Here is a 19,464-nt window from a genome sequence, read left to right on the forward strand (position 1 = left end):
CTAGCGTGTATCATGACAAAAACTAGATGTACCGCATCGCGGTACAAAATATGACCGCCGCTCAGGCCTGCACTGGCTTTCCACAAAAATAAATGACGTGGAGTAATTTGGCTGTATTGCGTGTTTATGTATATACCTAAAAAAAGTAATAGTATGTGCATGTCTGTCTGTGTGTGTGTGTGTGTGTGTGTGTGTGTGTGTATGTGTGTGTGTTTGTGTATGTGTGTGTCTGTGTGTGTGTGTGTGTGTGTGTGTGTGTGTGTGTGTGTGTGTGTGTGTGTGTGTGTGTGTGTGTGTGTGTGTGTGTGTGTGTTTGTGCGTGTATGTATGTGTGCGTACATGTGTGCGCGTGTGTGTTTGTGTGTGTGTGTCTGTGCATGTGGATTTGTATGTGTGTGTATGGGTGTGTGTCTGTGCGTGTGGATGTCAGTGTGTGTGCATGCTTGCGTTTGTTTGTATTCCTGCATGTGTGTGTGTGACAGTATCATCCTAAACCAGCAACCCTTCGCTCAACAGCACCATCTACAGGCCGATGAGTGTACAGTCACTAAATGTGCACATAAATGAATTTATTTTATACCCCCTGAAGATAGGGGCGATTAAAGCAGAATAATATTGCATTTTCATTTTTTATGGGAGGGGCGCAAATCACAAATGAGTGATTATGGGCTAGGTTGATGTGCCATAAAAATTTCTTCATCCTCGGTGCCATGGTTCAGGTAGTTATTTAGGAAAAACTGCATTTTTTTGGATTTGGGGGGGCCCAGCGCGGGGGGGGAGTGGCCCCCGGGGACCAAACGAAATTTTTCCGTAGAAGTGTAGTGGGGCTACATGCCCACCAAATTTCATGTTCCCCGGTGTTTCGGTGTCCCTGGTATGGTTGACGAAAAATTTAAGGGGGCCCCAGCGCGGGGGGGGGGAAGTGGCCCCCGGGGACCAAATGAAATTTTTCCGTAAAAGTCTAATAGACCAACATACCACAAAAATTTCTTCATCCTCGGTGCCACGGTTCAGGTAGTTATTTAGGAAAAACTGCATTTTTGGGGGTTTGGGGGGGCCCAGCGCGGGGGGGGAGTGGCCCCCGAGGACCAAACGAAATTTTTTCTGAGAAGTCTAGTGGGGCTACATGCCCACCAAATTTCATGTTCCCCGGTGTTTCGGTGTCCCTGGTATCGTTGACGAAAAATTTACGGGGGCCCCAGCGCGGGGGGGGGGAGTGGCCCCCGCGGACCAAACGAAATTTTTCCGTAAAAGTCTAGTAGACCAACATACCATAAAAATTTCTTCATCCTCGGTGCCACGGTTCAGGTAGTTATTTAGGAAAAACTGCATTTTTTGGGGTTTGGGGGGGCCCAGCGCGGGGGGGGAGTGGCCCCCGGGGACCAAACGAAATTTTTCCTTAGACGTCTAGTGGGGCTACATGCCCACCAAATTTCATGTTCCCCGGTGTTTCGGTGTCCCTGGTATCGTTGACGAAAAATTTAAGGGGGCCCCAGCGCGGGGGGGGAAGTGGCCCCCGGGGACCAAACGAAATTTTTCCTTAGAAGTCTAGTGGGGCTACATGCCCACCAAATTTCATGTTCCCCGGTGTTTCGGTGTCCCTGGTATCGTTGACGAAAAATGTACGGGGGCCCCAGCGCGGGGGGGGAAGTGGCCCCCGCGGACCAAACGAAATTTTTCCGTAAAAGTCTAGTAGACCAACATACCATAAAAATTTATTCATCCTCGGTGCCACGGTTCAGGTAGTTATTTAGGAAAAACTGCATTTGTTGGGGTTTGGGGGGGCCCAGCGCGGGGGGGGAGTGGCCCCCGGGGACCAAACAAAATTTTTCCTTAGAAGTCTAGTGGGGCTACATGCCCACCAAATTTCATGTTCCCCGGTGTTTCGGTGTCCCTGGTATCGTTGACGAAAAATTTAAGGGGGCCCCAGCGCGGGGGGGGGAAGTGGCCCCCGGGGACCAAACGAAATTTTTCCGTAAAAGTCTAGTAGACCAACATACCATAAAAATGTCTTCATCCTCGGTGCCACGGTTCAGGTAGTTATTTAGGAAAAACTGAATTTTTTTGGGTTTGGGGGGGCCCAGCGCGGGGGGGGAGTGGCCCCCGGGGACCAAACGAAATTTTTCCTTAGAAGTCTAGTGGGGCTACATGCCCACCAAATTTCATGTTCCCCGGTGTTTCGGTGTCCCTGGTATCGTTGACGAAAAATTTAAGGGGGCCCCAGCGCGGGGGGGGAAGTGGCCTCCGGGGACCAAACGAAATTTTTCCGTAAAAGTCTAGTAGACCAACATACCATAAAAATTTCTTCATCCTCGGTGCCACGGTTCAGGTAGTTATTTAGGAAAAACTGCATTTTTGGGGGTTTGGGGGGGCCCAGCGCGGGGGGGGAGTGGCCCCCGGGGACCAAACGAAATTTTTCCTTAGAAGTCTAGTGGGGCTACATGCCCACCAAATTTCATGTTCCCCGGTGCTTCGGTGTCCCTGGTATCGTTGACGAAAAATTCAGTAAGGTGACGAAAAAAAAAAAAAAAAAAAACTTTGACAATCCCTATATATATATGACCGCCGCTTCGCTAGCTACGCTAGCGGCGGTCATAATAACCACCATCATCATGTCATGTGACTGATGCTCTATATTAAAACTTCCTTCAGCAGATTGTGAAAAACACATGATTATCTGACACTATTAAAAGCCTCTAAGAAACGTTTTATATCGTCATTAATGGAAAGAGTTGCTTTTTGCACAAAAAAAATGGTCTTTTTTAAGGCTCTGCTAACCAGCTAAACCGTGAGCGTCTGTTGATATGGACGGTTCTTTGAGCCCTGCTCAGGGATTGATACAGTTGTGGTTAAAAGTGATGTCTGGAGGGGATGTTTGCACAATATTAGCTTTTAATGACACTTCAGGTTTGATTAAACAATCAAAATATAAGGAGTATGTGATTGTATTGTATTTTCTGCTAAGACAGAACATGAGATCAAACACCCTGCAATAAAACAATACAACTATAACTAATCTGGAGAGAATATCTCAAAGAAAGAGCACATAGGACACAGGCTTGCTCAAACTTCTCTTCTTCTTTATCTACTGTAGTTGTCTAATAAACCAGGCATTGTGAACTGCAGCGATTGTTAATGAATGCATTTGTTCCTCTTTTGTAATCCGCTTTGGATAAAAACATCTGCTAAAAGCATAAATGTAATGTAAGTGTTGGAGAAACAAAGCTTTGCTTACCAATGCTCTCTCTGAACTGGACCGGAAAATGTTTATTAGATTAATCTGGTGTACAGTATTGGGCCATCTAGTGGCCACAACGATAATACTTAGTATTTTCTTAATTTTCATTTTTTTTTTATTAAATAATGTGATGGTGCTATTCTATTTTGTTTCATTATTGTATGTAGCAACTAAATGCTGCAAATAAAAATTTAAAAATATTTGTCATGGAAAATACGCATGAAGGGATGAACTACAATCCAATGATGCAATATTTGCATCAAGAAAATCAACATTTGCATCAAGAAAATCAACATTTGCATAGTATGTTATCGGTGCTGGTGCTACTCGACCTCAATGCTGCATTTGACACTGTCGATCATAACATACTTCTTGACAGGCTGGAAAACTGGGTGGGGCTTTCTGGGATAGTTCTAAAATGGTTCAGGTCATACTTAGATAGGAGAGGTTATTATGTGAGTATAGGAGACCATAAGTCTGAGTGGACATCCATGACATGCGGAGTCCCTCAAGGCTCAATTCTTGCACCACTCCTGTTCAACCTGTATATGCTCCCAATGAGCCAAATAATGAGAAAGAACCAAATCTCTTACCACAGCTATGCAGACGACACACAGCTGTACTTAGCCCTATCGCCTAATGATTACAGCCCCATTGACTCCCTGTGCCAATGCATTGATGAAGTCAACAGTTGGATGTGTCAAAACTTTCTTCAGTTAAACAAAGACAAAACTGAAGTTATTGCGTTTGGAAACAAAGATGAAGTTCTCAAGGTGAACGCATACCTTCACTCTAGGGGTCAAACAACTAAACATCAAGTCAGGAATCTTGGTGTGACACTAGAGTCAGAGCTTAGTTTCAGTAGTCATGTCAAAGCAATAACTAAATCAGCATACTATCATCTGAAAAATATTGCAAGAATTAGATGCTTTGTTTCCAGACAAGACTTAGAGAAACTTGTGCATGCTTTCATCACCAGCAGGGTGGATTATTGTAATGGACTCCTCACTGGCCTTCCCAAAAAGACCATAAGACAGTTGCAGCTCATACAGAACGCTGCCGCCAGGATTCTGAGCAGAACCAGAAAATATGAACATATCACACCAGTCCTCAGGTCTTTACACTGGCTCCCAGTTAGATTTAGGATTGATTTCAAAGTATTATTACTGGTATATAAATCATTCAATGGCCTAGGACCTCAATACATTGCAGATATGCTCACTGAATATAAACCCAACAGATCACTCAGATCATTAGGATCATATCAGCTAGAAATACCAAGGGTTCACTCTAAGCATGGTGAGTCCGCTTTTAGCTATTATGCCAGCCACAGCTGGAACCAGCTTCCAGAGGAGATCAGATGTGCTCCTACTGTAGTCACATTCAAATCCAGACTCAAAACACTTCTGTTTAGCTATGCATTTACTGAATGAGCACTGTGCCAATGTTCGTCCGACTGTACTGTACTGTATTTTATTTTATTTTTCTAAACTGTTTTAATTATTCTTATTTCTTTTATTATTTTAATTTCTTCTATGTAAAGCACTTTGAATTGCCATTGTGTATGAAATGTGCTATATAAATAAACTTGCCTTGCCTTGCCTTGCCTTGCCTAGTATAATATAAATGTATATATAACATGAATTTTATATAATAAAAAAACACAACATAACATAACATTAAAATATTGTAAATTATTGCACTTGCATTCTTCCCTGCCATTACAAATGATATAAAACTATGTATGCATCGTTCATTTTAAAATGTTATGCATTTAGTCCTGTGACGTTTGTTTTTATTTATATTACATATTATGTATCTGCATCCATACACTAATATTACTGACTAGTGCTGGCTACTTGACAATTCATAATTCATAGTGATGTTAGATCCTGCAGTTCCTCCTCCCCAGGTATTTTGAACAGTAGTAATATATAAAATATATAATATAAGTATATACGTATTCAAAATTACAAAATAAACATGAACTGATCAGTACTTCTTCAATCAAGTACTTTTGTACTATTTATACTCAAGTTAAATTGTAAAGGAGTACTTAAAACTTTTAATGAAGTCATATTTTATTAGGGTGTGTATACACCGATCAGGCATACAATTATGACCACTTTCAGGTGAAGTGAATAACACACTGGTTATCTCTTCATCACGGCACCTGTTAGCGGGTGGGATATATTAGGCAGCAAGTGAAAATTTGGTCCTCAAAGTTGATGTGTTAGAAGCAGGAAAATGGGCAAGCGTAAGAATTTGAGTGAGTTTGACAAGGGCCAAATTGTGATGGCAAGACGGGTCAGAGCAAAAGAAGTCCAAGGAAGGAATAGTGGTGAACTGGAGAAAGGCTCAAGACTCATTGATGCACGTGTGGAGCGAAGGCTGGCCCGTGTGGTCCGATCCAACAGACGAACTGCTGTAGCTCAAACTATTCAAGAAGTTAATGCTGGTTCTGATATACCGTGTGATAATACACACTTCAGTTTGTTGTGTATGGGGCTGTGGAGACCAGTCAGGGTGTCCATGCTGACACGTGAGCATCAGAACTGGACCACGGAGCAATGGAAGAAGGTGGCCTGGTCTGATGAATCACGTTTTCTTTTACATCACGTGGATGGCGTGTGCGTGTGCGTCGCTTACCTGGGGAACACATGAAACCAGGATGCACTATGGGAAGAAGGCAAGCCGGCGGAGGCAGTGTGATGCTTTGGGCAATGTTCTGCTGGGAAACCTTGGGTCCTGCCATCCATGTGGGTGTTACTTTGACATGTACCACCTACCTAAGCATTAATGCAGACCATGTACAGCCTTTCATGGAAACGGTATTCCCTGGTGGATTGTGGCCTCTTCAGCAGGATAATGCGCCATTCCACAAAGCAGGAATGGTTTGAGGAGCACAACAACAAGTTTGAGGTGTTGACTAGGCCTTCAAATTCCCCAGATCTCAATCCAATCGAGCATCTGTTGGATGTGCTGAACAAACAATTCCGATCCATGGAGCGCGACTCGCATCTTACAGGATTTATAGGATCTGCTGCGAACATCTTGGTGCCAGATACACACCTTCAGTGGTCTGTACAACTGGTTCAATGGATTCAAAGTTTTGAAATGATTTGTTTCTCCCATCACTGTATGCATAATAAGACTGCCCAAATTTTTAACTGACTTAAAAAGACAAGCTCAAAGTCACCTATAATAACTATTGTGTATGTATGTGAGGAAATGTCTTTTCACACGCGGTGTCCCATTGTGAAAGCCCACAATCCACTTTAACATTTAGACAATGTCTCCTTAAGAAGATCAGGACTGTCCACTTTGAATGACTGTGATTGACAGAGCAATAACAAATGTTTTTCTCATGTTTTAGCTGCTCCTACGTCTGATCCTGTCACCAGCAGAGACGCATCATCATCAGGATTGTCAAAATGTGAACACATCACTGAACTCTGTCAAACATGTGCAGGTACCTCAGAGGTCATATGAGCTTTTTTTACTGATAGTGCCAGGAATGCATTAAATAAATATTAATCTAATTTACTCATGCCATTCTAAACAGGTTTGAGGTTTTTGCTGATATCTGAGTTCCTGACAGAGAAATAAAATCAGCTTGTTAAAAATCTCAACTCTGTTTTATCATTGCTCATTTGTTTTTTTTCAGAAGGCCACGCCCCCTGTTGTGATTCAGTTGAAGCTGTGCTGCGATTGGTCGTCACTGCGCTGATGGGCGTGGCTTCTGCGGCTGCTGCTGTTCTTCTGGTCAATGACGTCAGAGCTTCAAGACGTAAAACGGAGAAAACAGAAGAGATGTCATAACAATTGTGGCCTATATTGGATTTGTAACCGTAAAGATGAAAATATGTCTAATTGTTTAGTGATGTGAAACAAAGCTTTGCTTAACAATGCTCTCTATCTGATGCCAAAACAGTGAAAATTCTTTAATATTTAATTTTATTACTCTTTAATGCAATCTTTTTTTCATTCTGTTTCATATTGAATGCAGCAACTCCACAAATACAAAAGTAAAAATATTTGTAACCCCAATAAATCACTGTAGAATTGAACTGAATATGACCTGATATACATCTATGAAGCGTTATATGCGTATATAATTGAATGGACGTCATAATAAGAATAAACTATGAATTCAGATTCAGATTGAATGACGGTTGAATAAAAACACATTTACAGCATGAAGCAGTTTATTTAAAACACACACAGTGTAAATATACACATCATAACACATGAGAGGAAATACAGTGTAAGAGACAAGTAGACTTGTAGACTTAATTCTGGATGCATTTTTCCTATTCATTTTCTCCATTAGGATATCACTCAAATATTTATAAGCCATTAATTAAACCACCAACCTCCAATATGAATCACAGAACAAACTTTGAAAAAGAAAAAAAAAAGTTGATAAAAATGAGGAAAAAACACTGGTTTAAGACTGCTTCATCTTTTATGATGGAATGAACTGCAATCCCATGATGCAACATTTGCCATAATACTTCTTTTAAAAAAAATCAAGATTTAAATTTGATATTTAGATTTATGTTATAATAAAGTGTGGTAAATGTATCTCTCTCACACGTGTCCCGCACTGTCCTGCAAAATCACATCAACATGCAGTAACAGAGCGATAACCAGCCGCTGTTCTTCTGGTCAATGATGATCAATAACAGAGAAATACAGCAGATATCACTGAGTTTATCCATTTATGTTTTGAAAAAGGATTTCAACTCAACATTTCATATGCCTGTGAATTTTGAACTATTTTGCATCTGTTTATCTCTGTATCTACTCAAGATTATTTTGGAAATATTTAGCAATCAATATTAATAGAAAAATGGGGTGTATGATAGAAATATATGTAGGCCTATTTGATGTGATTTATGTTTTTTTTTTTCTTTCTCTCTCTTTCTGGCAGCTAATGTAAATAAAGTGATTATCTTGTGGCATTGAATAAAAAAAATAAAAATAAAACATTCATCAGATATCATAAATATTGTAAACTTTTTCTTCTATATTAGTGATTTACATGTTTGCATTTTCAGACGCTTTTCTCCAGAGCCAATATATGTTGTATGTTGTGTCCATCTGGTGGCCAAAACTAGAATATGCATCAATATTTCATTTAAAGCAGCACTCAGTAGCTTCGGGACTTCTTCGCTGTATTCTCACTTTTTGCTCGCAGGTTTCTCTCTAGAGCTCCCCCCACAGCTTCGGAATAGATATTTAACAACACTGTTGTAAAAACTCGTTGGTGATTCTCAGACACCAGAGGCTAGTAGATCAACGACATCAAAGCAGATGGGACATTCTTTAAAACGTCTTCTTCATTCGGGTTCGGACAGCGTGAGGGAGCGCAATAATGACAGCATTTTAGCAGATTTCTTTTGGCCGTAAAGCAATTGTTTACATCGCAAGACCTAATATCACGCAAGACTTCCTGACGCAGCGGCCGGCGGCTCGCCGGCTCAAAGTTGCAAGTGCGGATTTTCCGCTCACGGGCACCAGGGGGGTGCGAAACGACCACCATTCAACCCGAAATAAGTAATATAACCATTCCAATGACTCTGAAGCTGTTCAGTTAAGGTAAAAAAAGTTACTTAGTTCACCTTTAATTGAATGCATCCATTTTATATTTCTTTGCCAGTTGCAGTTTCTAAATTTGTTTCATTGCTTTGCAAATTTTCACTTTGCTTTGTTTTAATTACAGAACAAAGCAGCAAATGCTTTAGAAACATAATTGTATAGAAATATCTGTCATGCCAATAAAATACCATACAACACCCACCCATCTGATACACATCTATGAATCATATATAAGCCTGTCTTTGTAATTGAAGGGTTTTTATAAAAAATAAAACATAAATGAATCAGTTCATCCAGCAAACATTTTATTTATTAATTTGTTGAAAAGGGTATTTTTCATGGCCACTGAAGAAAAAAAAAAATCTTTCTTACCACATATAGGCCTACCACGCTTAGAGCGTGTAACAAGATCAAAAGAATGATTTAAACATATATGTAAATGCTTTATGGCTTTATGTGTGTTTCCATGGCCTCTGTTTTCCCACATGAGCACATCTTTCACAGCAATAAAACCGTCTTATCTGATGTCGCCATGGTTACTGAGGCCTTTTCTGCTCTCCTGTCTCTTTTAGGGGGGTGTTTGATGACTAAGAGTGGGCTCATTTGTTAACTGTGTAACCCAATCTCTGTGTAAAAATTAAATAATGATGCTGGTCTAAAGTCATTTTTACCCCCGTTATCTGACTCCAAATCTCAGAATAAAATTGTCATTTTGACCCTCTAAACAAAACAGGATTACTCAGTAATACATCTGTCACATTTAATATTTTGGCTTTATTCCTTTATCTTTCACCATAAAAGAAATTATAAAAATCAAAAATTTTAGCCAGTGACCTCTGGTTGAGTTGGCACGGAATGACCCTTATATGCTGTTGAGTAAAATGATCATGTTAGTATACCTGTGCCTATAAGCAGCTTCTGGTAACACTACGATCAGATGCTTTCATTTTTGTTGCATGATTATTTAGTTATTTAGAGGAAAGCGTGCAGCACATATTTACACATTCATCTACGTCACTTTCAGCAGCATGGACTGCGTCGGATGTTCATAGGCTATATCACTGCAAAGAGATTTAAAGAACTTTGCCACGAGTATATCGGGGCCTTGAATATCTAGAGACAGGTTTGTGTTTCAGCGCTGATAACCTGTGAAAGACTCTGATTGGTCCTGTTAAGCACCTGACCCAGATATAAGGACCACCCCTAACACTCAGTTGAGGCTCCTTGAGCCTCGTTGACTTTGTGCTTAATGTCATTGTGCTTCGCGTTCGTGTTCGTTCTAATTGATTGTGTTTCTCTTCACCTTTGTTCGTTTCATCATCATTTGAGTAAGAGTGTTGTGCCAGAAAGATTGTTAGTATTTAGTGAAACTGTGAGTGTGTGTTTGTTGATTGTAATTGCTGACGCTAACCCTTTATTGGAAATAAAACGCCTGTTATTTGTCATCTCTCTGGTAGTGTGACTCTCTTCCCTTTTCCTGTTACGGCTGACCCCTAGTGGTCGTAACAGTTTGTTTCAATAAGAATTGCATAATTCACATGAAATGCTTGGTTTTAGTTCTTCAAAGTAAATGTGAATAATAGCATCATGTCAAATACAGCCGTATAAGGCACAGCATGGCAAATAAAACAGTGAGATGTGTCCCCAAAGACCTCAGTCAGGTGTGTATTAAACATAGACTAACAATTGTACTGATAGAAAATGGAGCGAATGTGTCTTGTTTGAACAACGTGAAATAATAATATTCCGTGTGTGGGAATATTGGCTGTCCTGCTCTTATCGCTTCATCTATCGGCTCTGAGGCCCGGTCGTACAGTATGTTTGCATGCCATATATTTTGAATTAGCTATATTGGTTTGATATGAAAAAAAAAAATTTGTTGCACAATTATTTGGCTCTACCCATGGTCAGAAACAAGAGACCTCCCTCTAGACTTAAATTAATATTTGAAAGGCATTGGGGGCGGGGTTTTGAAGAGAGAAGGTGTGGCTGAAGATATGGGGCGTGGCCTAATTCAGTCTGCACAACTTTACTGTCTACAGGCTCTCACTGGTTTATCAGACTTGACTGGAACTATGTCAGACCACTGAACTGTTGAAGACAATGTTTCACACATTTGCTTTTTGCTGTTTGTGCTGTTGCTGTCTGGTTGGTAAGTGATAGAAAATATGTATAGTTGCAGTTATTTGTGTGGACCAAAACTTAAAATACAATATATGAAGATGTGTAAATTTAGATATTTTGTATACTGACATTTATTTTCCACACTTTTATTTATTTATTTTTTTTTTTTTTTTTTATGCCAGTCTTTCTATTGTTCCAAAGTCTGTAGTCACTTCAAAACAACTTCAAACTTCAAATAAAGCTTTATTAAACCAACTTAAATTGGGAAAAAGGTAACTCAATTATAAACTGTTTGTTCTCCAGGTATGTTTGGTGGTGATGCAGTGAAATCAGTGTCAGTGATGGAGGGAGATTCAGTCACTCTAAACTCTGATACTGAACTAAAGGATGATGATCTGATTGAGTGGAGGTTTGGAACTAACGGGCCTCTAATAGCCAGAATCAATAGAGAGCTTGATGAGATCTTCATACCTGACGGCACTGATGGGAGATTCAGAGGCAGACTGAAGGTGGATAATCAGACTGGATCTCTGACCATCATGAACACCAGAACCACAGACTCTGGACTTTATGAAGTGACCATCAGAGGAAGCAAGACCACATTCACTGTTACTGTCTATGGTGAGTAGAGAATTACAGCTCACTCTATTATATATTACAGAAGTGGCATTTTATTGCCATAATTCTTCTCAATACTACACAAAATATATATATTTTTATTTTATTATTTGTGATCTTTGAAATTTCTCTATGACACTGTATTTCCATTTTAAATATTAATCCATATAGGTTTCTAAAAACACTGAAAACTGACCATGAGAAAAGCCTCTAACTTTTGTAGTGTGGATAATTTGTCTCTTTCACACCTGTCATACTGTCATAGTGTTTTAAAACTCATAAAGCTCACTCAGAAATGAAAGTCATGCAAGCAATGGCCAGGAGCAAATATGATGAACTACTGTATCTCCACACAAAAGCTTTTTATTTTTGCACTCTAAGGATACGTTACACATCAACGATGTGATAAAATCTGAATACTTTTCCTTTGCGTGTTTCACGTACAGATGACACCAATGTCAAAACGATCCCCGTTCACACGGATCGGCGAAAACGATTAAAAATACAGTATTCTGCTGCCAGGCCAGTAGTTGGCAATGTTTGTAAAGAAACACACTATTATAGCCGGAACACATAATACACATGCAGATGACATCACCATTTTCACTAATTCATGTTTTTGTAGTTTACACAGACACAAAAAACTGTCATTTTACGTAGCTTTTATCAGGCTGATGTAAGTTCAAATGTTCGTCTTTTAAATAAGTTTGGTTTTAGTTAGTTATTTGATGTTATAAAAACGGGGGTGTGACGTCATGATTGACAGCTGTGATTGACAGCTTCTCTGAGCGAAGTAGTCACTGAGGCGCCAACAGACTTTTTGGGGGATTTTCGGGAGGAGATTGGAGATTAAACTTTAATTTAGTAAATACATTTAATTTAAAACTTAAGCAGAGTAGACCAATCACAACAGACTGAGCCATCTGACCAATCAGAGCAGAGTAAACCAATCACAACAGACTGGGCAATCTGACCAATCAGAGCAGAGTAAACCAATCACAACAGACTGGGCCATCTGACCAATCAGAGCAGAGTAAACCAATCACAACAGACTGGGCAATCTGACCAATCAGAGCAGAGTAAACCAATCACAACAGACTGAGCCATCTGACCAATCAGAGCAGAGTAAACCAATCACAACAGACTGAGCCATCTGACCAATCAAGTAGACCAATCACAACAGACTGGGCCATCTGACCAATCAGAGCAGAGTAAACCAATCACAACAGACTGGGCCGTCTGACCAATCAGAGCAGAGCAGATTCCTTTCAGAAATGATGTAATGTTCATGTTCAAAATTAAAGTGTTTTTGGACATTGGATGTAAATCTATTGCTGCAGACTCCAAAACAAAACGATATAGAAACCTTTAAAATAGCATAATAGGGGCACTTTAAAGGTATAGCGGAGGATGTTTTACTTCCTGGTGGGTAGTCTAAACTATTGGTCCTCCTAATTGTCAATCATTCTGGTGAATCAATCAAACTTTTCAAAAAGTGGAGAGGGCGGGTCTTATCTAAAATTTGGAAAGATCCTCCGCTATACCTTTAAGTAATACAATCTGCAGAATGACAGCACTAGTTTGTTTTTACAGTATTGCATTCTACTGCTAGTTTCATCTGTTGGTTAGAGAGTGTGTGCATGAGAATGTGTTTATCACTGGACGTTTGTGGTTAATGTGCTTTTGTGTTTGCATGTGTTGAGGCGTGAATAGTGTGAGTGTGTGTTTCTGTGAATCGGGTGGGGTTGAAGTGACTTCCATAGTTTAACTTCATCTTTATGAGAAACAGTTTTACTGTGAAAAAGTACAGAATCAGTGAATGCTAATGTCTGACAAAAAAACTCTCTGTGATATCTGTGAATGTGAAATATTGATATAGCCTATATCATACAGTATACTATGTTTATGTGAAAAGAAAAGATTGATGTTCAGCTGCATATGCATCTCTATATTTCCATGATTTGTATATTAATGCTGTGAGCTTGCAGATAAGCAAGTTTCAGTAGAAGTTATTTCCAGCTCTAGCGACTGTTAGAAGTTATTTCTAAGAAGTTGAAAAACATATCATATGTTGTCAAACATATCAAAACAAGTGAATCATTTTAAGAATGTATGTATGCACAAGTGATGGTTTAATTAATAACCTTTTCTATTAGCATAAGAGTAACAAGCTTTGTTGCAACCGCTAGCGTGTATCATGACAAAAGCTAACCACCATCATCATGTCATGTGACTGATGCTCTATATTAAAACTTCCTTCAGCAGACTGTGAAAAACACATGATTATCTGACACTATTAAAACCCTCCAAGAAACTTATTGCCTTTATATAGCCATTAATGGAAAGAGATGCTTTTTGCCCGCAACAGTTTATAATTACAGTATTTTTTAAGGCTATGCTAACCAGCTAAACCGTGAGCGTCTGTTGATATGGACGGTTCTTTGAGCCCTGCTCAGGGATTGATACAGTTGTGGTTAAAAGTGATGTCTGGAGGAGATGTTTGCACAATATTTGCTTTTAATAACACTTCAGGTTTGATTAAACTATCAAAATATAAGGAGTATGTGATTGTAAGATTGGTTTTCCTGCTAAGACAGAACATGAGATCAAACACCCTGCAATAAAACAATAAAACTATAACTAATCTGGAGAGAATATCTCAAAGAAAGAGCACACAGGACACAGACTTGCTCAAACTTATCTTCTTGTTCATCTACTGTAGTTATCTAATAAACCAGGCATTGTGAACTGCAACGATTCTTGGCTTTTTGATGAATGCATTTGTTCCTCTTTTGTAATCCGCTTTGGATAAAAACATCTACTAAAAGCATAAATGTAATGTAAGTGTTGGTGAAACAAAGCTTTGCTTACCAATGCTCTCTCTGAACTGGACCTGAAAAGGTTTATTAGATTAATCTGGTGTATTGGGCCATCTAGTGGCCACAACGATAATATTTAATTTTAGTATTTTCTTCATTTTAATTTTTTTTAAATTAAATACTGTGATGTTGCTATTCTATTTTGTTTCATAATTGTATGTAGCAACTAAATGCGCAAAAACGCATGAAGGGATGAACTACAATCCCATGATGCAACATTTGCATCAAGAAAATCAACATTTGCATCAAGAAAATCAACATTTGCATCAAGAAAATCAACATTTGCATAGTAGTAAATGTATATATAATTATATATAATAAAAAAACCACAACATAACACAACATTAAAATGTTGTAAATTATTGCACTTGCCTTCTTCCCTGCCATTACAAATGATATAAAACTATGTATGCATTATAGCGTTCATTTTAAAATGTTATGCATTTAGTCCTGTGACGTTTGTTTTTATTTACATTACATATTATGTATCTGCATCCATCCACTAATCTTACTGACTAGTGCTGGCTACTTGACAATTCATAATTCATAGTGATGTTAGATCCTGCAATTCCCCCTCCCCAGGTATTTTGAACAGTAATATATAACATATATAATATAAAATGAATTTGCAAGTATATACGTATACAAAATTACAAAATAAACATTAACTGATCAGTACTTCTTCAATCAAGTACTTTTGTACTATACTCAAATAAAATTGTAAAGGAGTACTTAAAACTTTTAATGAAGTCATATTTTATTAGGGTGTGTATACACCGATCAGACATAAAATTATGACCACTTTCAGGTGAAGTGAATAACACACTGGTTATCTCTTCATCACGGCACCTGTTAGCGGGTGGGATATATTAGGCAGCAAGTGAACATTTGGTCCTCAAAGTTGATGTGTTAGAAGCAGGAAAAATGGGCAAGCGTAAGAATTCGAGTGAGTTTGACAAGGGCCAAATTGTGATGGTAAGACGGGTCAGAGCAAAAGTGGTCCAAGGAAGGAATAGTGGTGAACTGGAGAAAGGCTCAAGACTCATTGATGCACGTGTGGAGCGAAGGCTGGCCCGTGTGGTCCGATCCAACAGACGAACTACTGTAGCTCAAACTGCTCAAGAAGTTAATGTTGGTTCTGATATACAGTGTGATAATACACACTTCATCTCAGTTTGTTGTGTATGGGGCTGTGGAGACCAGTCAGGGTGTCCATGCTGACACGTGAGCATCAGAACTGGACCACGGAGCAATGGAAGAAGGTGGCCTGGTCTGATGAATCACGTTTTCTTTTACATCACGTGGATGGCCGGGGGCGTGTGCGTCGCTTACCTGGGGAACACATGAAACCATGATGCACTATGGGAAGAAGGCAAGTCGGCGGAGGCAGTGCCAATCCAAATCTAGCTCAAATCACTCAATCCAATCGAGCATCTGTTGGATCTGAACAAACAATTCCGATCCATGGAGGCCCGACTCGCATCTTACAGGACTTACAGGATCTGCTACGAACATCTTGGTGTCAGATACACACCTTCAGGGGTCTAGTGGAGTCCATGCCTCGACGGCTCAGGGCTCTTCTGGCAGCAAATGAGTATCATAACACAATACTAGGAAGGTGCTCATAATGTTATGCCTGGTCGGTGTATGTATTTAAAGGGATACTTCAGGATTTAGCATTACTTTGTTATTAGTAGAAAACGTGGTATTTTCGTATTACCATGCTTTCCTCCCTCATATCCCCCTGAGACGAGAGATTTATGTATTTTTTTGTCTGGAAAAAATCCTCCGATGACACAAAATGAGGATTTTTGGCCAGAGGCTAAAGACTACAGTCAGTAATAGGAGCTGTCCCACATGTTTTCAACCCGTCCATAGAGGGTGGGATCTCACTCACAGAATGTACAAACAGTGTCAGCCGTCTTTTTTTGGAAGCTAAGCTAACGGGTTCTTATTCTGTGGAGAAAGCGGAGTAGTAGGGGTTACCATACATCCTCTTTTTCCCGGCCATTGAGATCGTCCAAAATGTCCGGGATCAGAACAAACTTTGGTCTGAAGGAAAAAAAGTTGATATAAATGAGGAAAAAACACTGGTTTAAGACTGCTTCATCTTTTATGATGGAATGAATCCCATGATGCAACATTCGCCATAATAATTCTTTTAAAAAACAAAAATCAAAATTAAAATTTGATATTTAAATGTTTGTTATAGTAAAGTGTGGTAAATGTATCTCTCATTTGTGTCCCGCACTGTCCTGCAAAATCACATCAACATGCAGTAACAGAGCGATAACCAGCCGCTGTTCTTCTGGTCAATGATGATCAATAACAGAGAAATACAGCAGATATCACTGAGTTTATCCATTTATGTTTTGAAAAAGGATTTCAACTCAACATTTCATATGCCTGTGAATTTTGAACTATTTTTCATGTTTATCTCTGTATCTACTCAAGATTATTTTGGAAATATTTAGCAATCAATATTAATAGAAAAATTAGGTGTATGATAGAAATATGTGTAGCCTATTTGATGTGATTTATGTATTTTTTTTCTCTTTCTGGCAGCTAATGTAAATAAAGTGATTATCTTTTGGCATTGAATAAAAAATAAAAAAAACATTCATCAGATATCATAAATATTGTAAACTTTTTCTTCTATATTAGTGATTTACATGTTTGCATTTTCAGACGCTTTTCTCCAGAGCCAATATATGTTGTATGTTGTGTCCATCTGGTGGCCAAAACTAGAATATTCATCAATATTTCATTTAATTGAATGCATCCATTTTATATTTCTTTGCCAGTTGCAGTTTCTAAATTTATGTTTCATTGCTTTGCAAATTTTCACTTTTCTTTGTTTTAATTACAGAACAAAGCTGCAAATGCTTTAGAAACATAATTGTATAGAAATATCTGTCATGCCAATAAAATACCATACAACACCCACCCATCTGATACACATCTATGAATCATATATAAGCCTGTCTTTGTAATTGAAGGGTTTTTATAAAAAATAAAATATAAATGAATCAGTTCGTCCAGCAAACATTTTATTTATTAATTCGTTGAAAAGGGTATTTTTCATGGCCACTGGAAAATGTTTTTCTTAGCATGTCCTTCCACGTTTAGAGCGTGTAACAAGATCGAAAGAATAATTTAAACATATATGTAAATGCTTTATGGCTTTATGTGTGTTTCCATGGCCTCTGTTTTCCCACATGAGCACATTTTTCACAGCAATAAAACCGTCTTCTCTGATGTCGCCATGGTTACTGAGGCCTTTTCTGCTCTCCTGTCTCTTTTCGGGGGGTGTTTGATGACTAAGAGTGGACTCATTTGTTAACTGTGTAACCCAATCTCTGTGTAAAAATTAAATAATGATGCTGTACTAAAGTAATTTTTACCCCTGTTATCTGACTCCAAATCTCAGAATAAAATTGTCATTTTGACCCTCTAAACAAAACAGGATTACTCAGTAATACATCTGTCACATTTAATATTTTGGCTTTATTCCTTTATCTTTCACCATAAAAGAAATGATCAAAATAAAAATGTTTGTAGTGACCTCTGGTTGAGTTGGCACGGATTGACCCTTATATGCTGTTGAGTAATATGATCATGTTAGTATACTTGTGTCTATAAGCAGCTTCTGGTAACACTACGATCAGATGTGTGGAAGGTTAATGGCAGAAGGTAATAACAGTAATCTGAATTCACATATTCAAGTTTGTAAGTGTTAAGAGTTAAACATGTAAATAGAAGAGTGGAAGTTCTGCATTTTTTTAAATGTATTTATTGATAAAGTTCATTACAAATCCACAAAAATAACACCTTACTGGAAAATATAAACACCTTGAACCTTCAAATGAGACTGAAAGTACAGATGTTCTGTTTGGTATCATAAGCCTCGTTCTAGAGCCCGACCGATAAAGGATTTTTAAGGCCGATACCGATACAAATATTTGGTGATTTAAAATTCCGATATATCGGCCGATATATATATATTTTTTAAAAATCCAGAAACGCGTAACAAAACATGAACAGATTTCCCTAACATATGTTATTTGTAGTTATTTAAGAGTCCTCAGCCTTACTAAAATAATATGATAATGCAGTTTAAAAATAAACTTGTTTGTTTTATTGTCACAACAGAACAGAATATATTAAAGTTCTGATAAATATAATGTATATTAAAAATACAAACTTAAGATATGAAACTTAAAGTCCTTTGAAAAAAAAACTATTATTATTAATATTGACAGTAATCATTTAAAAAAAATCAATGATGATGATATTATTATTATCATCATTTGTATTATTATTAAACAAGACAAAGGTCACTATTGTGTGTGTGTGGTGTGTGTGTGTGTGTGTGTGTGTGTGTGTGTGTGTGTGTGTGTGTGTGTGTGTGTGTGTGTGTGTGTGTGTGTGTGTGTGTGTGTGTGTGTGTGTGTGTGTGTGTGTGTGTGTGTGTGTGTGTGTGTGTGTGTACCTGTTTTTCTATCCCGGTGGGGACTTCAACCTGAATGCACACAGACTCATGGGGACTCGTGTCACAGTGGGGACCTAAATAGAGGTCCCCATGGGTAAACAAGCTTATAAATCATACAGAATGAGTTTTTTTTGGAAATGTAAAAATGCAGAAAGTGTTCTGTGATGGGTAGGTTTAGGGGTAGGGTTAGTGTAAGGAGATAGAATATACTGTTTGTACAGTATAAAAACCATTAAGTCTATGGAGAGTCCCCACAAAGATAGTAAACCAGACATGTGTGTGTGTGTGTGTGTGTGTGTGTGTGTGCCATCATTTCACCATCAAATGGAAGTTTTATCAGAAAACTAATCAGAAATCACTGGAAACAGCGTTGAAAACAAACATGATAAAAGCGGCCGTTTGCTGCTATTTTTGTTGTTTTGAATATTTAAAACCCAAGCATCGATGTTTTACCACAGGTTTACAATAAAAAGTGATACATTGATCATAATGAATTAATTTATGTCAAA

The 19,464-nt window shown here is 38.4% G+C and overlaps 3 protein-coding genes across 9 annotated transcripts in view; 2 read left to right on the forward strand and 1 right to left on the reverse strand.

Moving 5' to 3' along the window:
• Positions 1 to 7,308, forward strand: part of LOC309476219 (uncharacterized protein) — a 169,890-nt gene extending 162,582 nt beyond the window's left edge. For 2 of the 4 annotated variants that reach the window (XM_082139481.1, XM_082139480.1), the window contains exons 3-4: positions 6,615 to 6,710; positions 6,906 to 7,308. In XM_082139481.1, coding sequence (XP_081995607.1) covers positions 6,615 to 6,710; positions 6,906 to 7,060 — 251 coding nt within the window. In that variant the 3' untranslated portion in view covers positions 7,061 to 7,308. Of the gene's footprint in view, positions 1 to 6,614; positions 6,722 to 6,905 lie in introns of all 4 variants that reach the window. The other 2 variants (XM_082139483.1, XM_082139484.1) reach the window with 2 other exon arrangements.
• The window catches only part of LOC309476022 (uncharacterized protein), a 157,047-nt gene that overhangs the window by 136,247 nt on the left and 1,336 nt on the right, over positions 1 to 19,464 (reverse strand). The window lies entirely within an intron of this gene.
• The window catches only part of LOC309475987 (obscurin-like), a 236,966-nt gene continuing 228,364 nt past the window's right edge, over positions 10,863 to 19,464 (forward strand). For all 3 annotated transcript variants that reach the window (XM_082139044.1, XM_082139046.1, XM_082139045.1), the window contains exons 1-2: positions 10,863 to 10,994; positions 11,270 to 11,587. In XM_082139044.1, coding sequence (XP_081995170.1) covers positions 10,946 to 10,994; positions 11,270 to 11,587 — 367 coding nt within the window. In that variant the 5' untranslated portion in view covers positions 10,863 to 10,945. The remainder of the gene's footprint in view (positions 10,995 to 11,269; positions 11,588 to 19,464) is intronic.

This window comes from Leuciscus leuciscus, assembly GCF_965113295.1.
Source record: "Leuciscus leuciscus genome assembly, chromosome: 15".
NCBI lineage: Eukaryota > Metazoa > Chordata > Actinopteri > Cypriniformes > Leuciscidae > Leuciscus > Leuciscus leuciscus.